The 17093-nt window shown below is 44.8% G+C and overlaps 1 protein-coding gene across 2 annotated transcripts in view; it reads left to right on the top strand.

Moving 5' to 3' along the window:
• Positions 1-17093, top strand: part of ASTN1 (astrotactin 1) — a 572154-nt gene that overhangs the window by 500779 nt on the left and 54282 nt on the right. For both annotated transcript variants that reach the window (XM_006887713.1, XM_006887712.1), the window contains exons 17-18: positions 7282-7550; positions 16257-16390. In XM_006887713.1, coding sequence (XP_006887775.1) covers positions 7282-7550; positions 16257-16390 — 403 coding nt within the window. The remainder of the gene's footprint in view (positions 1-7281; positions 7551-16256; positions 16391-17093) is intronic.

Here is a 17093-nt window from a genome sequence, read left to right as displayed (position 1 = left end):
TTGCAGGGAAGAGATCACCCATCTTTCTCCCAAGGAGCTGCTATGGGATTCTGGCCTCCAGAGAGATGCCTCCTTTGGACCAGCAAAGCAGCTGTCTAAGGACTGCACCCCTGAGCCTCCTCCTCACCACCACTTTTGTGAAAATCTAGTTTCTCTTTTTACAGCTCTGTGCTAAATGATGACAGGATCGTCAGCAAGCACCCTTTTCTGTTTTTTTTGCTTTGGTTTTCCCCCTTTCGTACGTATTTGAATTATTGAGGGGCGTGAAGGTGGAAAAGACATTATTTCAATGCAAACAATGTTTAAAGAGGCCTTCCCACCATCTTCTGTGCCTTTCTTCTTTGCCCTCACTAACTTGCCCACCTGTGCAAGAATGAAGGATATTGAGGGGGGATTAGATGCCTCTACTATACATCTCTTGGAGAAGGTGAAGCCATGAGTCTTCCTTAGAGTCAAGGATGAGGAAACGTTGTCTCACATACATTGGGCATGTTGTTAGGAAGAAGACATTATGCTTGGAAAGTTGGAGGATCTGCAAAAGAGAGGAAGACCCTCAAGTAGACGAGTTGACACAGTGACTGCAGCAGTGGACTCAAGTATGTCAGAGACGAGAAGGATGGTTCGGGTAGCCCATGGTTCATTCAGGTCTATTGTCGTACTTGACTCAACAGCACATGACAACAACAACAACAGATGCATCTGGATTTTAATTGGTACAGCCATAAGCAAGGGGAGCAGCCCCTCAAATGTTTAGCAGCAATTACAGGCTTTAATGATGGAAAGCTGGAGGACTGGGAGACTGTCAGCCCTCAGTTCCAGACTGTGTTTGGAGTTCCACTGCCCCCTAGTGGCCTCATTTGTCTGTGACAGATGCAGTCTAAATGAAAAAGGAGCCTGGTTAGAATCCACCAAATGCTGTGAGAAAGTTCGGTGAAGAAGTCTCCACCCTAAAAATGCACAGTCTCATAAATTCAAGGGAATGTTGCCATGTGGTGGAATTATCTAGCTGGCAGTGAGGTTGGGAGTTTTTGGTTACATAATGAAGAAGCAGGAGTGACATCCACTTCCTTACAAACATGCCTCTGGAAACTCTGTGAACTTTGAGAAATGACAACAGTTAGAGAAAGGCTTCAGGTCTTGTTAATAGGGTCGCTGTTGACTCGATGGCAATCAGCAACAACCATGAAGAAATAGGGGTTCGGGTATGGGAGTGGGTGTGTGTATGCGCACACAGGCTAGTGCATGTGCCTATGTTGGAGGTCAAGGAAGTTCCTGTGTATCTGGACGTTGTTGTTGTTGTTATGTGCCATTGAGTCACCTGAGGCTCTGAAGCCTGAGGCTCTGAAGCCTCAGGTCCTGTCCTGAGCCAGTCTCACTCAATCCAAGGAACTTACCCCCATTGCCCCACTAGCTATATCAATCCATCTCATCCGAGGTCCTACTCTCCTGCGTTGTCCCTTCACCCATCTGAGCATGTTGTCCTTCTCCCTGAACTGGTCCCTCCTGGCCACATGCCCAAAGTATGTAAGACGGAGCTTCAAAATTTTAGCCTCCAAGGAGAAACTTGGTTTCACTCTCTCCAAGACAGACCAATTTGTTTGACAGTTCATAGACTTCTCTCCAGCACCACAAGTCTAAGGCATTGATTCTTATTCTGTCATCCTTAGTCATTATCCGGATCTCTGTTGCATAGTAAATAATTGCGAAGACCATGAACTGGATCATATACACTTTAGTTTCTAGACTGACATCACTGCTTCTCAGTACTCTGGAGAGTTTCCTGACAGCAGATTTACCTAATGTAATTTGTATTTTGATTTCCTGACTTCTGGTGTCAAGAGTGTTGACTGTGGAGCTGAGCAAGCTGTAACTTGTTAACAGCCTCAATCTCATCTCCATCTATCATGGTGCTGCCCATTGGCCAATGTTGAGAATCTTTGTCTTTTTCATGCTGAGCTTCAATCCATACTGAAGACTACAGTCCTTGACTTTCTGCAGCAAACACTAGGTCCTCATCACTTTCAGCAAGTAAGGTTGTGTCATCTGCATATTGGAGGTTGTTGATGAGTCTTTCTCCAATCCTGATGCCACATTCCTCCTCATAGAGCCCAGCCTCCCAAAAGATCTGTTCTGCATATAGATTGAAAAGGTATGTAAATGGGACACATCCCTGACACACTCCCTTCCTAATTTTTGAACCATTCAGTGTTCTCCCTGCTCTATTCTGTAGACTGCTCTCTGGTAGAAGTATCGGTTTTGCATAAGCATAATAGAGTTTTCTGAGATTACCATTCTTCTCAAGGTTATTCATTCCTTAAAAATAGATATTGGAAAAATTGTAACGACACAACGTTTTAAAAATAGCCTAGTTTTAAAAACGAGTTGTCTTTGAGTTAGCCATGTCTCATGGTGACCCCATGTGGGTCAGAGAGAAAAGGTGGATGAATGTTTGGAAGAAGACAGCTTTTCCTCCCAGGTTCCCCTGGGTGGACCCAAACTTCCAGCCTTTAAGTTAGTAGTCAGGCGTGTTAACCTCAGGTGCTCTTTACTTTTACATAAATTCATATTTTGCGTGGTTGCAAGGCCGTCCCACAATATGTATTACATCTTTCCTTTTCCATAGAAGGCATTTTAGACTTGATGTCGCCATCTAGTGATCAGTTGGTTGAACTACATCTCCCAACCCAGCTCTGTTGATTGTTGTGGGTTGATAATAATTGTAAGGTACCTGGAAGCCAACCTAGAAGCCTTTAAGCCCTCTGGCAAAGCTTGCACAACAAAATTTTTACATTTTTCTCTTGAATAAACAGCAACTGCACCTTAACTGCACTTTAAGATTTTCATTTATTTTCTCAACGGAGGTGGGCTGTTTTGCCTAGGAATCATACCATGGATCTTAGTACCAGACTTCACCCCAAGTTTAGTTAGCAAAAGAGTGCTCAGTGCTTGCAACATCAGGGTTCCCTCCCCCATTTCCCTACTACTTTTTCCTGAAGATGATTAAGGGCCTGGCAAGGAGATGCGTAAGGAAAGTCCTGAGTCCTTTACAAATATGCCCAGCATGGGATTGAGTGAGTTGCATAAACCTTCATGTCAATAAAGATTTTCACGTGGATTAGAGTGACTTTGAGGCTAGTTGCAGTGGGCCTCTGGACATCCTACTTGATGCCGTAATTCTTGGTTTGTACTTTATGGAGTCCTTTTCTATTACTGTTGTAAAAATACAGGTGGTACGACATTTTCTATTTCAACGTTTTTCACTTGTACAGCCCAGTGGACCAAATTACATCAATCATGTGTGCAATGATCACCCATGCCTGTTGCCATGGTTTCCATCTTCATAAACAGAAAGTCTGTGCTGGCTCACAAAGATTCCTCTACCTTCCCTCCTGCTCCTACTAACTCTGAACTCTGTTGTTACTGTTGTTATTAAGTGCCTATGAGTAGAGTAAGACTCATAGGCACCCTGTGAACAACAAATCTGAACCTTGCCCGATCGAGTGCCATCCTTCTCATTTCTGACACACTTCAGCCCATTGCTGCAGTCACAAAATCAGTCCTTCTCATTGTGGGTCTTCTTCTCCTGCTTTGATCCTTCATATTTCGAAGCATGATGTTGTTTTTCAAAAAATAGCTTCACCTAGCAACATGTTCAAAGTATGAGAGACGAAGCTTCATATTTTTTTTATCTCCAAGGAGCACTCTGGCTACATTTTCTCCAAGACATTGTTGCTGTTATATGCCATCGAGTCTCCTGTAACTCATAGTGGCCCTATTTTCAGCAGCTCTGAACCCTGTCCTATCCTCAACCAGTTCCACTGACTCTGACACACCTACTCTATTGCCCCAGTAACTGTGTTAATAAATCTCATTCAGAGAATTTCTCTCCTACACTGTCCTTCCACCCTTCCAAGCATGATGTCCTTCTCTAAGGATTAAGCCTTCCTGGCAACTTGCCCAAAGTATGTTAGACAAAACTTCAAAATTCTTGCCTCCAAGGAGAAATTTGGTTTCACCTTCTCCCAGATCTGATTGTTCTCGTATGTTCAGTACTCTTCTCCAGCACCACTCAGAGGCATCGATTCTTCTATCCTTATTAGTCTCTGGTGCATAACAAGTAATTTGGAAGACCATGGCCTATATCAGATGCTCCTTGATCTTTAGACTGACATCATCACTTCTAGCACTTTGGAGAGGTCTCTCACAGTAGACTTCCCCAATACAATTGGTCTTTTGATTTCCAGATGGCTGATGCCAAGAGTGTTGATTGTGGAGCTGAGTGAGCTGAGCAAGCTGAAACTGTTAACAACCTCAATCTCTTCTCCATCTATTGTGGTGCTGCCAGTTGACTCAGTGGTGAGAATCTTTTTCTTCTTGATGTTGAGCTTCAATTCATATTGAAGACTACAGTCCTTGACCTTCTGCAGCAAGCACTTCAGATCTTCCTTAGTTTTAGTAAGCAAGGTTATGTCATCTGCATAATGCAAGTTGGTGATGAGTCACAGAAGTGACTTGAGGCATAAGCCATCAACATTTCTCTAAGACATATCTGTTTGTTAGTTTAGCATTCCATGGGATACTCAGTATTCTTCTCTAACACCATAACCCAAAGACATCAGTTCTTCTGTTGTCTTTATTCATTGTCCAGCTCTGATGCATAGTAGATAATTGAAAAGACTGTGGCCTGAATCAGATATGCCATACTAGTGAGAATGTACAGTATTTGTATTTCTGTGATTGTCTTACTCCACACATGGTGTTTTCAAAGTTTGTCCATGTTGGGCATGTACCAGGACTTCATTTCACTTACTGGCAGGGTTAGGTTTCATTGTGTGTTCATGCTTTGTGTTGTGTATCCATTCGTCTGTTGATGAACATGTACGTTCTTTCTACTTTTGGGGTATTGGTAACAGTCCTGCAATGAACTTTGGTGTTCCTGTGTCTGTCAGCATTGCTTACACTGTTCTGTTTTAATGTAAGGACTTGAGCTCAACTCTGGGTCAACTAGTTAACAGGACATAAACGGTAACTGAATCCTCACCCACGTTCTCAGTCACATAGTGAACTTAGCACACTGAGGGAGCCAAGTGTCAGTGGGGCTGCTGGTGAAATGCCTCATCTGTGCAATGATGGCTTTCATTAGGGAAACAACGGTTCCAAATCCGCTGTTTCCAAAAGGGTTCATAGCACATAGCAAATTGGGGAAAGAAGAGCAGAAGGGCTGCAGGAACCCCTTCAGAGAGAACTCTATTATGAGGCTGATGAGTCGTATCTCACAATCACCTTCTGGAAACACTTAGCAAGTCCTTCCAACCAGCCCCCCCCCCCCTAAGATCTGGTCTATCAAGTCCTGCATTCTTGATGAGTCCCAGAGGACCTGAATGAACGTTTTATATCTATCCATTGTTTCCAAAAGCCCAGTAGTCTCCCTAAAGTACCCTCATTTATAAGATGGCAACAGTGTTTGCTGTAAGAGGTCAGAGGTCTCTCAAGCAGCCCAGTCTTCATGTCAACAGCTTCTGTTCCCTCTTCCATCAGAGTTAATAGGTTAAGTATTGAATCATGAGAGCTTGGAAGAGAGATACCAAGCAGTGCTGGTTTGCACAGGAGAGAAACATTCTTTTCTGGTAGGTTGTTGTTGTTAGATACCAATGAGTTCTATGACTCATAGTGACCCCAAGAGTAACAGATCTGAACCTTGCCCTAAGCACTGCCATTCTCATGAAGGAGCCCGTTGTTACGGTCACAGTGTCAATCCATCTTGCTAAAGGTCTTCTTCTCTTTCTCTAACCCTCCACCTTTCCCATCATTGATGTCTGTAGGTATTACCCATGTTTGCCACCAAAACCAGACTAGTTCAGTGGGGATTAATTTTATGAAACACAGTGTGTAGAAATGAATATTTGAAACACAATGTGAATGAAGGAAAATGTGAAACACAATGTATACAAATTTTGTATGCAAACCAATATAAAATTTATAAAAGAAAATGTAACAGACTAAGAGTTTCCTTAAGTGCTTTCACTAATCAGACCAGAGTTATGTGGACCCATTTCTCAGCCTTTGAAGTAGAAATGTTTTCTTTTTAAAGTCCCACCTTATTTTCAAGACATTAATTAAAAGTTAAGCACTATTCTTCTAAGACTTTGGAGTAGGACAAAATTGGAATAAAATCCCAGCTCTCACAATATGCCCTCTGTAAGGCTTTGCAGCTTTCAGTTTCACTCTCTTCACCTGTAAAATGGATATAATGATAGAACTCCATGTGTGTTGGTGCAAGGCTGAAAGGACATCTTGAACAGATCTGCTGTGACATGAATCTTAGCCATAATTTTGATCAAACTGTTACGATGATGATTTGGTATGGTCTACCCACTGTTAATGAGTAATAGTGAGGGTTTTCGTATTGTTGAGGAACAATGATACCTGTTTGAGGATAAGGGGTGCCTAATTTGGGCCATGGTTCTTAGTCACTTACTGTGCATCTGAGAGCTGGACAGTGAATAAGGATGAAAGAAGAAGAATTGGTGCCTTTGAGCTGTAGTGTTAGAGAAGAGCACCGAGCATCCCATGGACTGCCAAGAGAATAAATAGATATATCTTGGAGAAGGTACAACCAGAATGTACCTTGGAGGTGATTAAAGCCTCATCTCACATACTTTGGCACGTTGGTAGGAGAAGTTGGAGAGGGATATCATGCTTGGAAAAATAGAGGGAGAGCAAAAAAGAGGAAGACCCTCAACCAGTGAGTTGACACAGTGACTGCAACAATGGGCTAAAGTGTGTCAGAGATTGTGAGGATGGCACAGGACAGGACAGGGTTCAGATCCGTTGTTCATAGTGTCACTATGAATCATACACAACTTGACGGAGCCCAACAACAAGAAGAAGCCACTGTTAGGCACTTTAAAAGGATTTTGCCATTCATTCTTCCCAGGGTTCAAGAGGTAGGTACTGTTCATACCTTCACTTTCTAGAAGAAGAAACTGAGTCATGGAACAACTATGATGTCTATAGTATGATGAGCGTGGGCAAAGATTCCTAGAACATCCCTCTGAGGGGACCGGTGGAGCTAAGAATGTCCAAAGAGCAATGGGTTCTCACACTGGAGGGATTATTTCCAATTCTGTCAACCACTGGAATAAGTGATTTCCCAAATTAAATGTCACGACCATGTCACATTTTTACTTCTTCCACGGCCTCTCAAGAATTAGACCCCAGCACTCGAGGGACCACAATGTCAGCCTACTTCATATTTTCTTTTTCTTTTGTGTCTTACAGGCAACTCCCCATCTGATGAGTCAGAGGAGCGGGAAAGAGACCCCAAGGTGCTCACGTTCCCAGAATACATCGCCAGCCTGTCTGACTCTGGCAGCAAGCGCATGGCGGCTGGTGTCCGCTTGGAGTGCCAGAGCAAAGGACGGTGCCCCTCATCCTGCCCCCTGTGCCACGTGACTTCCAGTCCCGACACCCCTGCGGAGCCAGTTCTGCTGGAGGTGACCAGAGCATCCCCCATCTATGAGTTGGTGACCAACAACCAGACCCAGAGGGTAAGAGGCCTGGGACTCTAGGTTCTGTGAAGCATCATCGACATCAGAGCCTTTCCAAATGGCATAAGGAAAAGGGCAAGGCACAGTTGAGCTCTGTGCTAGAATATGAATGGTGAGACTCTGTTTAGCTAATCTAGACACCTAATTTGCTTATATTTGCATGTTTGCATATTAAATCAAATCAGTGCATCCACAACACCCACTGTAGTGTGATTCAGGAGTCACAGCTCAGCACTTACGTGGCTCTTTGAGCAACAAGGGCAGAAAGGAAGCAGAGAGATAAGGAGGCTTAACTCACCATCACCAAAGCCGGAGTTCAGAGAACTTTAATGCCTCAGAGGGACAATAGGAAGATAGAAAGGGGTGTCCTTTGTCTCATGCTTATTGGTGTAAGATTATGACTCTTGACATAAGTGAACCCTAAATGAACCCCAAGTCTATAATTAACTATTATTACTGTGTAGTCATTGTCCTAGTTTGTTTTTCTTGCATAGGCAAACTAATAATGTCAGACAGAAGAGACTAGAGGGTGGGTGGTGCACAAGTTGTGAGGTAGTACAGTGTCTATCAATTTTAGAGGTTTTTTTTTTGGAGAGCACGTATTAGTATATGGAACATTTACAGTGTAGGTCAAAGGTCTTTCTTAAGCATGGAGGTGAGAAGAGAAAGATTAGGAAGTGATGGTAAATAAAGGAAAGATGGGTTTATTATAAAGTTACATCCCTGAAAGGCAGCGTGGAGGAGGAGGAGGGAGGCCTGGAGGAGAGACATGCTAGTAAGGTAGGGCTGTACTTATTACAGCCTCATTCTTTGGGTGGCCTGGGGGCTGCAGTCTGGGTCAATGAGACAATGACATGGAGAGTTCAAGTTTTAATGGGTGGTTCTCCTTCTGGTCCTTGTGGGTCCAAAGTGTCCACTGCTTCTGACATTACTCATGCACCAAAAATACTCTTTCTATGCGTGTCAGTAGTGGCTTCTGGTTTTGATAGCTTAGCTTTGTATTTCCTAGCATGCACTTCTTGTGTTCTTCATTCTGATTCTAATGCTGTAACTAGATTGTTGCTGTTCTTAGATGGTGTTGAGTTAGAACTGAGTTGTAACTGACTCTCCAGTGTGTCAGTAGATCTGATTTTTAGAGGCAGTAAGGAGCACACATGGGAAGAGACTGCTCATCTTTCTCTGTCAAAGCAGATGGTAAAAGCAAGCCACATATCTTTAGGTTAACAGCACAAATCCTTGCCAGGTAGCCCCACAGAGCTCCCTCCGGCTAGACTAGAAGGGCCATAGAGGACACGAAGAGGAGCAGCAGCCTGAGCCTGGAGAGTGGTGGGTTCCCTGGTCATCACTGACTCCGACAATGAACTACCACGTCTGGCAGATCTCTGATGAGTCATGACATTTCTCAACTATTTCTCTTTTGCCTCCACTTCTGCCTTCACAAAGATACTAGGAGAAAATGGATGGACCCCTAAAAATAAGCTGGAGAGATATATCAGAGGGAGTGATAGCTCTTTTCCTTAGCTTGCTGAGTTTCTCCAGACAAGGACTTAAAGAACAGAGTGGGGACACACACACACACACATATACACACACTATCTCTCTCTCACACACACACACACACAATTTCTCTCTCTCACACACACACACTTTCTCTCTCACACACATACACTATCTCTCACACACACTATCTCTCTCACACACACACACAATTTCTCTCTCACACACACTATCTCTCTCTCTCTCACACACACACACACAAACACACACACATAATTTCTCTCTCACACAATCTCTCTCTCTCTCTCCCACCATCACCAACAGAACAAAGAAGTTCAGGAGTTTGAGAAGGCTGAGACTGTAGTTAAAGACAGGCTTGGGGAGTAAGCATTCATTGTAATGGTCACAGCACCAAGCTGCTTACCTGCCTGAGAGGTAGCCCATCCAAGTGAGGTGATAATTGCTTTCTTTGTTCTCCTTTGAAAGACACCTGGTGTGTTGCAGATGGTTTCACAGGTGATGCTCAGACCAACAGGAGGGATTTTGCATGTGTATATATGTTTCTCTCACCTGCCTGCTTCTGCCAGGATATTGTGTTGCGTGTTTGAAAATAAGGTTTTTTCCAAGGACAACAGCAACAACCAGGGGAAAGTGTTCCTTCAGCCTCCATCTTCCTCTTCAGTCTGATAGAGGGGGCGGTGGGAAGTGGAGTGAGAGAGAGGAGACCACTCCAGGTAGAATAGGGAGGATGGGGGGGTGGGGGGTGAGGCGGGGTTGCAGTGGAGACCAGAGCTGCTGTGACTTTAATCCAGTGCCCAGGTGGCTCCAACCCTTACCTGCCCCACACTGTCTTTCTTCCATGAGAACCTGGGGCTGCTGCAGCCCTCGCTTTAGTTGCCTGTGCCATTTGCAAGGCAGCAGCGAATGCAGAGTTCTCATGTGGGACCACCCTGTCCCACATAACAGAACAGAGGATCTTGGTGGGTCAGGAGGCACAGAATCCCTGCTTGCTGTGAGGGGACCTCAGGCAAAATGAGGACGCTGACAGAAACTTGTCTTTAGCAACCCTTCCCTGTCTCCTCTCCTCATCAATACACTGCCCTTCCCTTTCTCCTCACCCAAGCTTTAAGAGAGTGTGTGGCCTTACTGGGAATGATTTCATGTATGCACACATCAACCACGAGGCCCCCGCTGGCGATCAGTCACCACTACCGGTTTCTTCTTTATTCCCTTCTTCCTCGTCACCTACTGTCTTTGCTGTACACTCTCTTTCCCTCTTTTTCGCTCTAATGTTTACCCTTCTTCCCCTCACCACCACGAGAAATTTCAGATCCCTGGCTGGTCTCCCTCTGCAGATGAGGGGTTGTTGTTGTCATTGTGTACCATTGAGTCAGAATGGGCTCATACCTGACACTCCAGCAGATTTGCAGAGGCAGTAACTCGCACAGGAGGAGATCGCCTCCCTAATTTAACATCAGCAGAGCTGCTGATAGATTTGAATTGTGATTGTTCACAGCTTCAGTTTGCTTGGCTCCACGGTCAGCACTCTTGGCACCAGCAGCCAGGAAATAAAAACATGTATTGCGATGGGAAAGTCTGCTGTTAGGGACCTCTCTAAAGTACTCAAGAGCAATGGTGTCTCTCTGGAGACTAAGGTGCGCCTGAAACAGGCCATGGTATTTGCAATCACTTGCTATGCATCAGAGAGCTGGACAATGACTAGGGAGGATAGAAGAAGAATTGACGCCTTTGAGCTGTGGTGCTGGAGAAGAGTATTGAATGTACCACGGACTGCCAAGAAAACAAACAGATTCATCCTAGAGAGGGTTAAACCAGGCTACTCCTTGGAGGCAAGGATTCTGGGGCTTCGTCTGACATACTTTGGAGAGACAGGTACTTGGCTAGGGACATCATGCTTGGTAGGGTGGAGGGACAGCGCAGGAGGGGAAGACCCTCTATGAGGTGGATTGATTCAGTGACTGGGGTAATCGAGATGGGTGTGTCAGAGGCAATGAGATTGGCACAGGATAGAGCACGGTTTAGGGTTGTTGTACACAGGGTCGCTATGAGTCACAAACGACTCGACGGCACATAACAACAACAACCACCTTTGGGTTGGCCACACAATTTTTTACCACTAAGCCACCCAAACTCTCACATAAAGAGGAGAGCAGCAAAACGAGGAGTGGAGGCAGGGAACTGAGGTGTGTGAGTTCTAGGTCTTCCTCCGTGCTCCCGGGGCTAATATCCCAACGTCTTGGTCTCTGTGATTGTCCTCTGTGGGCTGGATCATCTCTGGTTGATTTCAGTTTAACATGAGATTATAATCGCGCAACAAGCAGGCTGTTCGGCTGTTCCTAGATTATTGCCATATTGTCAAGCTGTTACTCACCGTATCTCCAACTGGAAATCTCCAATCCACCATTTCTGAGCTTGAATTATCCATCTTCTACTCTAAATTTGCTCTCCATACCTGCTGTGCACTGTCTTTCACTGAGTGGCCCAAAGTGGAGGTGAGAGTTTCTTCCTAGATTTTCTGTGTAACTTTCTAAAATCTAGACCAGATCCCCAGAAACAAAAATGCCTCTTGAGTTCATCCTGTTTTTACAATGTCCCTGGTCACAGCCTAGATGAGTTCTGTCCCTATTATCATGACACTTCTTACCAGTTTCCCTATTAGACTGGGCAGTTATCCATGCTATTGAAGTTACTGATTATATTAGAATAATTCAGTGGCTCTCCATAATCTATTAAAAACAATGAGACGTCTTTAAAACACTGTACAGAGTACTTAATGATGTGCTTGTCTTAATTTACTTAGTCTCTTATCATTCCATACCAAGCTTTGGTAGTGTAAACCCATAGGGAGTTGCACTGTTAACCCAAAAGTCACATCTCTCTGGTGGTTCAAAGCCACCAGCAGCCTCGAAGGAGAAAGATGTGCCATCTCCTCTTTTGCAGCTTAAAACCTTAGAAACCCATGGAGAATCAGCAATGAGTTATTTCAAATGGTACTGAATTTCAGGGGGTTTATTTTTTTCCCTTTCGATATTCCAAAATACAACACACTCTAGCTCCTTTGAGCTCTGATGGCCTAGTGGTAAAAAACTGTGCTTTAATCCCAAAGGCAGACAGTTCAAATCTACCAGCTGCTCTGTGGGAGAAGAATGGGCAATCTCCTTCCCTGAGATTTACTCACTCTGAAAACCCACTGGAGGGTCAGCTGTGGGTTGGTTTTGACTCGACGGTACACGGCAACAACATACCTCCTCAGATACAAGACATGCATCTGGCCCTTCAAGCTTGTGATTCCCTTTCCAGGATCTTCTCCCTCCTTTCCCTATTAGCAAACTCCTTCTGTTGCTTCTGGTTTCACCTCTAATAACACATCAAGCTCTGCCTGACTCTCCCAGCAAATGGAAGCTTCCTGCAGCTTCCATTGTGTGTGTGCCTGTATCTTTGAAAGTCCACTTCACTTCCTATCATGGCTGTTTATAGACCTGTCTTCTCTCTAGATCACGAGCAACAATTTGCTCTCCTCTGGAGTCCAGGGTCCAGCAGTGATCTGTGCAGGCTTGGCACTCGGCTGACTCAGTGAATTAAGGAACAAGTAAACGGATGGAGGGATGAGTGGGTGGGTGGAGTAAGCTTGAAAGCTCAGCTGCTCTTGTTAGGGGTGAAATAAAGCAAAAATGGAAAATCCTGTGTCATTCCTGGAGTCAGGGCTAAAGGACGTAGATTCTTGCAACTTGCAAATCTGGTCAATTGATTTCCCTCTGTAAACGTTCTTTTGCTCCTGGAATGTGAGTCCCCCTCCTTGCTTTTTCCTTTAAGACACTCTATGATCTGACCCTACCTCCCTGTAACTCACTGACTATTTCTATGGAGGAAATATTTTTTTCTTCGCACACCGCCACATGTATTCTTGGCATCTTTTCATCTTCCTTTTGAGCTTTTCCACAGTTAGAGTTATTTTGTTTAATTTTCTTTTATTTACATGTTATTTAGTTGCTTGCTTTGTGAGAACAAGATCCATAGGTGTCTTGTGCAACACTAGATTCTTAGTGCCTATTGCTAGAAATGACTCCTTTCAAGTACCCAGCCAATAATTATTGATTGAAGATTTTGTGTAGCAGCAGCCACAATTTCTCTGTTTTCCAGTTTAAAAAAATAAATGTACCTTTTGATTTGAATTTGGGTTATTCAGGCCAAGCATAAAGTGGGAAACTACTGTATGTCAAGCTTTGTGCTAAGAACTAGTAGATACATTCTTAATGAAGAGATATTGTGGAGACAGTCTGGAACTTCTGGGAAGTTGTGTTGAATTCTGGCTTCTGGCACTGACCCACTCCTTAGACTGTGATCCTGAACAAGAAACATAATTTCTTTGACCCCTATTTTCCTCTTACAAGCCATCATCACACTCTGTTGTGGAGATCAAAGGATAACATTAGTACATAACAGGGCCTTGTGGGTTATAAAACTGCATATATCATAGGAGCTCTGCTGGCTTAGTGGTAAGGAGTTGCATTGCCAGTCTAAACACAGGTAGTTCAAATTCACCATCTGCTCCACTGGCGAAAGATGGGCAATCTCCTGTATACTTTACTGCCTCTGAAAACCCCCTGGAGGGTCAGCCCTGAGTCAGTTCTGATTTGGCAGTATTTAACAACAACAACAACAACAACAACAACATGTTGTTGTATACTGTACGGTCAGAACTGACCCATAGCTGACCCTTCCACAAGTTTTCAGAGGCAGTTAATCACACGGGAGGAGATTGCCCATGCTTCTCCCGAGAAGCAGCTGGTGGCCTTGAACCACGTGCCTTTGGGATTGCAGCACAGCATCTTACCCCTATGCCACCAGAAAGCATCATTATCCACAAGATTTCTGATTCACCCCCAATACTCCCAATTTGAGGAGTGAGATCAATAAGGACCCTTATTCCAATGACTGTGACATAAGACAGGTGATAGTAAGTTCTAGTATACTTCATATCATCCTCTCATTACCATAGTCTCAAATGACTCCCAGCTGACCCTCCCTTGGGTGTCAGCAGCTGGAAGTCTCATGGGAAGAGACTGCCCATCTTTGTCCTGCTGTGCTACTCTGGAATGACACACAGGACACCAGGCTTGGGCTTGAGAATCTTGATTATTGTAAGGCTATCTCTTCCCTTGTTTTCCTGTCTTACTTTTCTTCTTCTCTGCCTCCCTCCTCCCTTCTTTCTCTTTCTTCTTCCCTCTCCTTACTTCCTGTCTCTTTCTTTGATTTGTTCATCTGGACTTTTCTAGCATAGCTAGTTTCATTTCTCTGTTTCAGTGGGTTGGCTTGGGTCAGAAGCAGGAGGGAGAGAAGAAAGGATGAAAAAAAGCAGAGGCTGCAGCTGTTCGGAGTGAGAGAAGAAACTCTGACCCTGGTCATCTAAGAAGTGACGTGCGCGCCCTGTGGTCAGTCTCACCCTTGGTTTCACCCTAAGCTGGGGTTGGACAGCAAGACTGGTTAAGCATCAGTACTCCTACTTGTCTATCAGATTCTATGTCCCTTCATCATTCTCATTTTAACATTTTGTCCTATTTCTTAGTAAACATCTGTGATGAAACCACTGTATGCAGAGAATTGTGCTTGATTTTGTGATGGTGAAACTTCAACTCGTATACTTTGGGATTACAGCACAGCTTCTCACCACTAGGCCACCAGATCTCTGTCTCATATGCTCCAGGCATAGTGTCAGGAGGGGCCCATCCTTGGAGAGGGCTATCAGGCTGGGAAAGGTGGAGGGTCAGTGAAAGAGAGGACGATCTTTAACAGTGTGGATAGACACAGTGATTGTAGTGATGTGCGTGAGCGGAGTGGGACCAGTGAAGCTGGGCAGCATAGGTGGAGGTTCAGATCTGTTTTTCCTAGAGTTCTATGAGTCGTGGTTGACTCAATGCCATCTAACAGCAAACAACATGTGGTGGTTTCAAAATTTTATATAATGTTCAATGCTGTGGTTCAAAGATAGTCATAATTGTTGGCATTTTTTTTGTGTGATGAGGAGCACTGGTATGTAGTGTGTTATGTGTTGTCTTGCTGACCAAAATGTCCACAGGTGAAATCTGCCAGCCTGCCCCAAGGGAGAATGATAGACAGTCTCCTTCCGTAAAAAGTTACAGCCAATGGCGGGTCACTGAGTCAGAAGTGACTTGACAGAAGTGAGTAATATGTGGCAAAGGAAGTCTAGGGCTGTAATAGGTTAAGTGTTGGACTGGTAACTGAAAGGTCAGGAACTCAAGCCCACCAGCTGCTCTCTTGGGGGAGAAGTGGTATTCTTTTCCTGTTCAGGTTTAGAACCTCAGAAACCCACCAGAGAGTCACTTTAACTGAGCATCAACTTGAGAGTGGGGTTTAGGCTTAATATATGGCAGGTACTGTGCTCTTCCTTTTGGCATTTTATAAAACAACAACAACAACAAAATTGTTCCTAACAACAATGCCAGGAGGAATGTACTGCGTTTCCCCCCCATCTGCTGGTGAGGATAAATTGCATGGCCCCTGCTCATGGCCACATGACAGTGATTGACCGAGCAGAGCACTTAGTCAGGACTGATTCCCCAAAAGCCCAGCATCCAGCAGCAACATGCTTCTCCCCCTCAGAGTCTTCTGGAAAGAGGGGCCTGACGCACATTCACCTCCCAGATCAGAATGGCATAAATATTATAAGCACAGCACAGAGCATGCTGAAGGAATGCAGAGAAGCCCCTTGGGCAGCATGAAGAGGTCAGATGATGACGTGCACAGAAGCATGTGAGATGGGGTGAGGCGACCCTCAGCAAATGGAAGAGCGGTGAAGGCAGGCCACCCTGTTGGTGTGTGGTCAGGGGCTCACTGGAACCAGAGCTGCAGGAGTGGGTGATGGAGTGGAAGAAGAGAGGGGTGGAGTTGGCGTGTGACCTCCTTTCAAGCTAATTAATGCGTCTTCACCACAGAGGTGAACCATTTTGCTGAATGACTACTACGAGGTTTCAGGGTTTCTAAGAGGCTCCCACTTTGTACAAACAATCTTCTGTGGTAGGGATGTTAGACCAAAGACTGGTGAAATGGTGCAGTTACCGTAATTGGAAGTTACTTAAGGCCAAGCTGAGCCTTGATTACCCATCTCTCAATTCCAGTGGCCCAACCTGCTTTCTGACACTAACACCTTTTCTGTCCTCTCACTTGCAGCTCTTGCAGGAGGCCACTATGAGCTCCCTCTGGTGCTCAGGGACTGGCGATGTCATTGAGGACTGGTGTCGCTGTGATTCCACTGCCTTTGGAGCTGATGGACTCCCCACCTGTGCACCGCTCCCTCAGCCCGTGTAAGTATGGGACCCTGTCTCTGCCTTCCTCTATCACACGCTCCTCAGCATCCCTCTCCCGACAAGTAGGCTGGTGCCAGGAAATGCGAAGGCAAACGTGACACAAGTGCCTACCACAAGGAGCTTTCAATCTGCTAGGCCAGGCAGACATTTGTTGGACTGTCATAGTCAAAGAAATGGCTGGGCCAGTGCTGTAGGAGACACTGAAAGAAATGTCTGCTGAAGAGGAAAAGTCAGGTATATCAGGAATGGGGACGGTTCTGTAGAAGAGATGATACTTGAACTTCTTGAAGGGGGCAAAAATACAATAGATGTTACTGAGAAATGGGGAGAGAAGGGAATTACAGGTGGCAAGAAGAGAAGAGAAGTTAAAGAGGTGCTGCGACAGAGGGAGTCAGAACTAAATGTGAGTCTACACAGGCTTTGTCAGGACAGCAGCGTAAGCAAGCTCTCCTTGGACACTTCCTGCGGGCCAGGCACTATGCTGGGTAGTTAGGCATCTTTATCACGAGTCCCTTTCTCCATTTACTAGACAAGGAAGCAAATTCTTAGTGAGATTTCTAGCCTCCAGAACTATGAGTTGCTCTGGGTCTTGATGCACTTCTGTTCTGTAAAACCACCAACTTGAGGGGTTTATGTTACAGAATCATTAGGCAAGTATGAGATGCATATGCTACATTGGCTAAGGACATAGAGCAGGAAG

This window comes from Elephantulus edwardii, unplaced genomic scaffold (assembly GCF_000299155.1).
Source record: "Elephantulus edwardii isolate Elephantulus edwardi_28Jun2011 unplaced genomic scaffold, EleEdw1.0 scaffold00061, whole genome shotgun sequence".
NCBI lineage: Eukaryota > Metazoa > Chordata > Mammalia > Macroscelidea > Macroscelididae > Elephantulus > Elephantulus edwardii.
The sequence above is the reverse complement of the archived record's forward strand: the minus strand, read 5'-3'. Positions and strand labels throughout refer to the sequence as shown.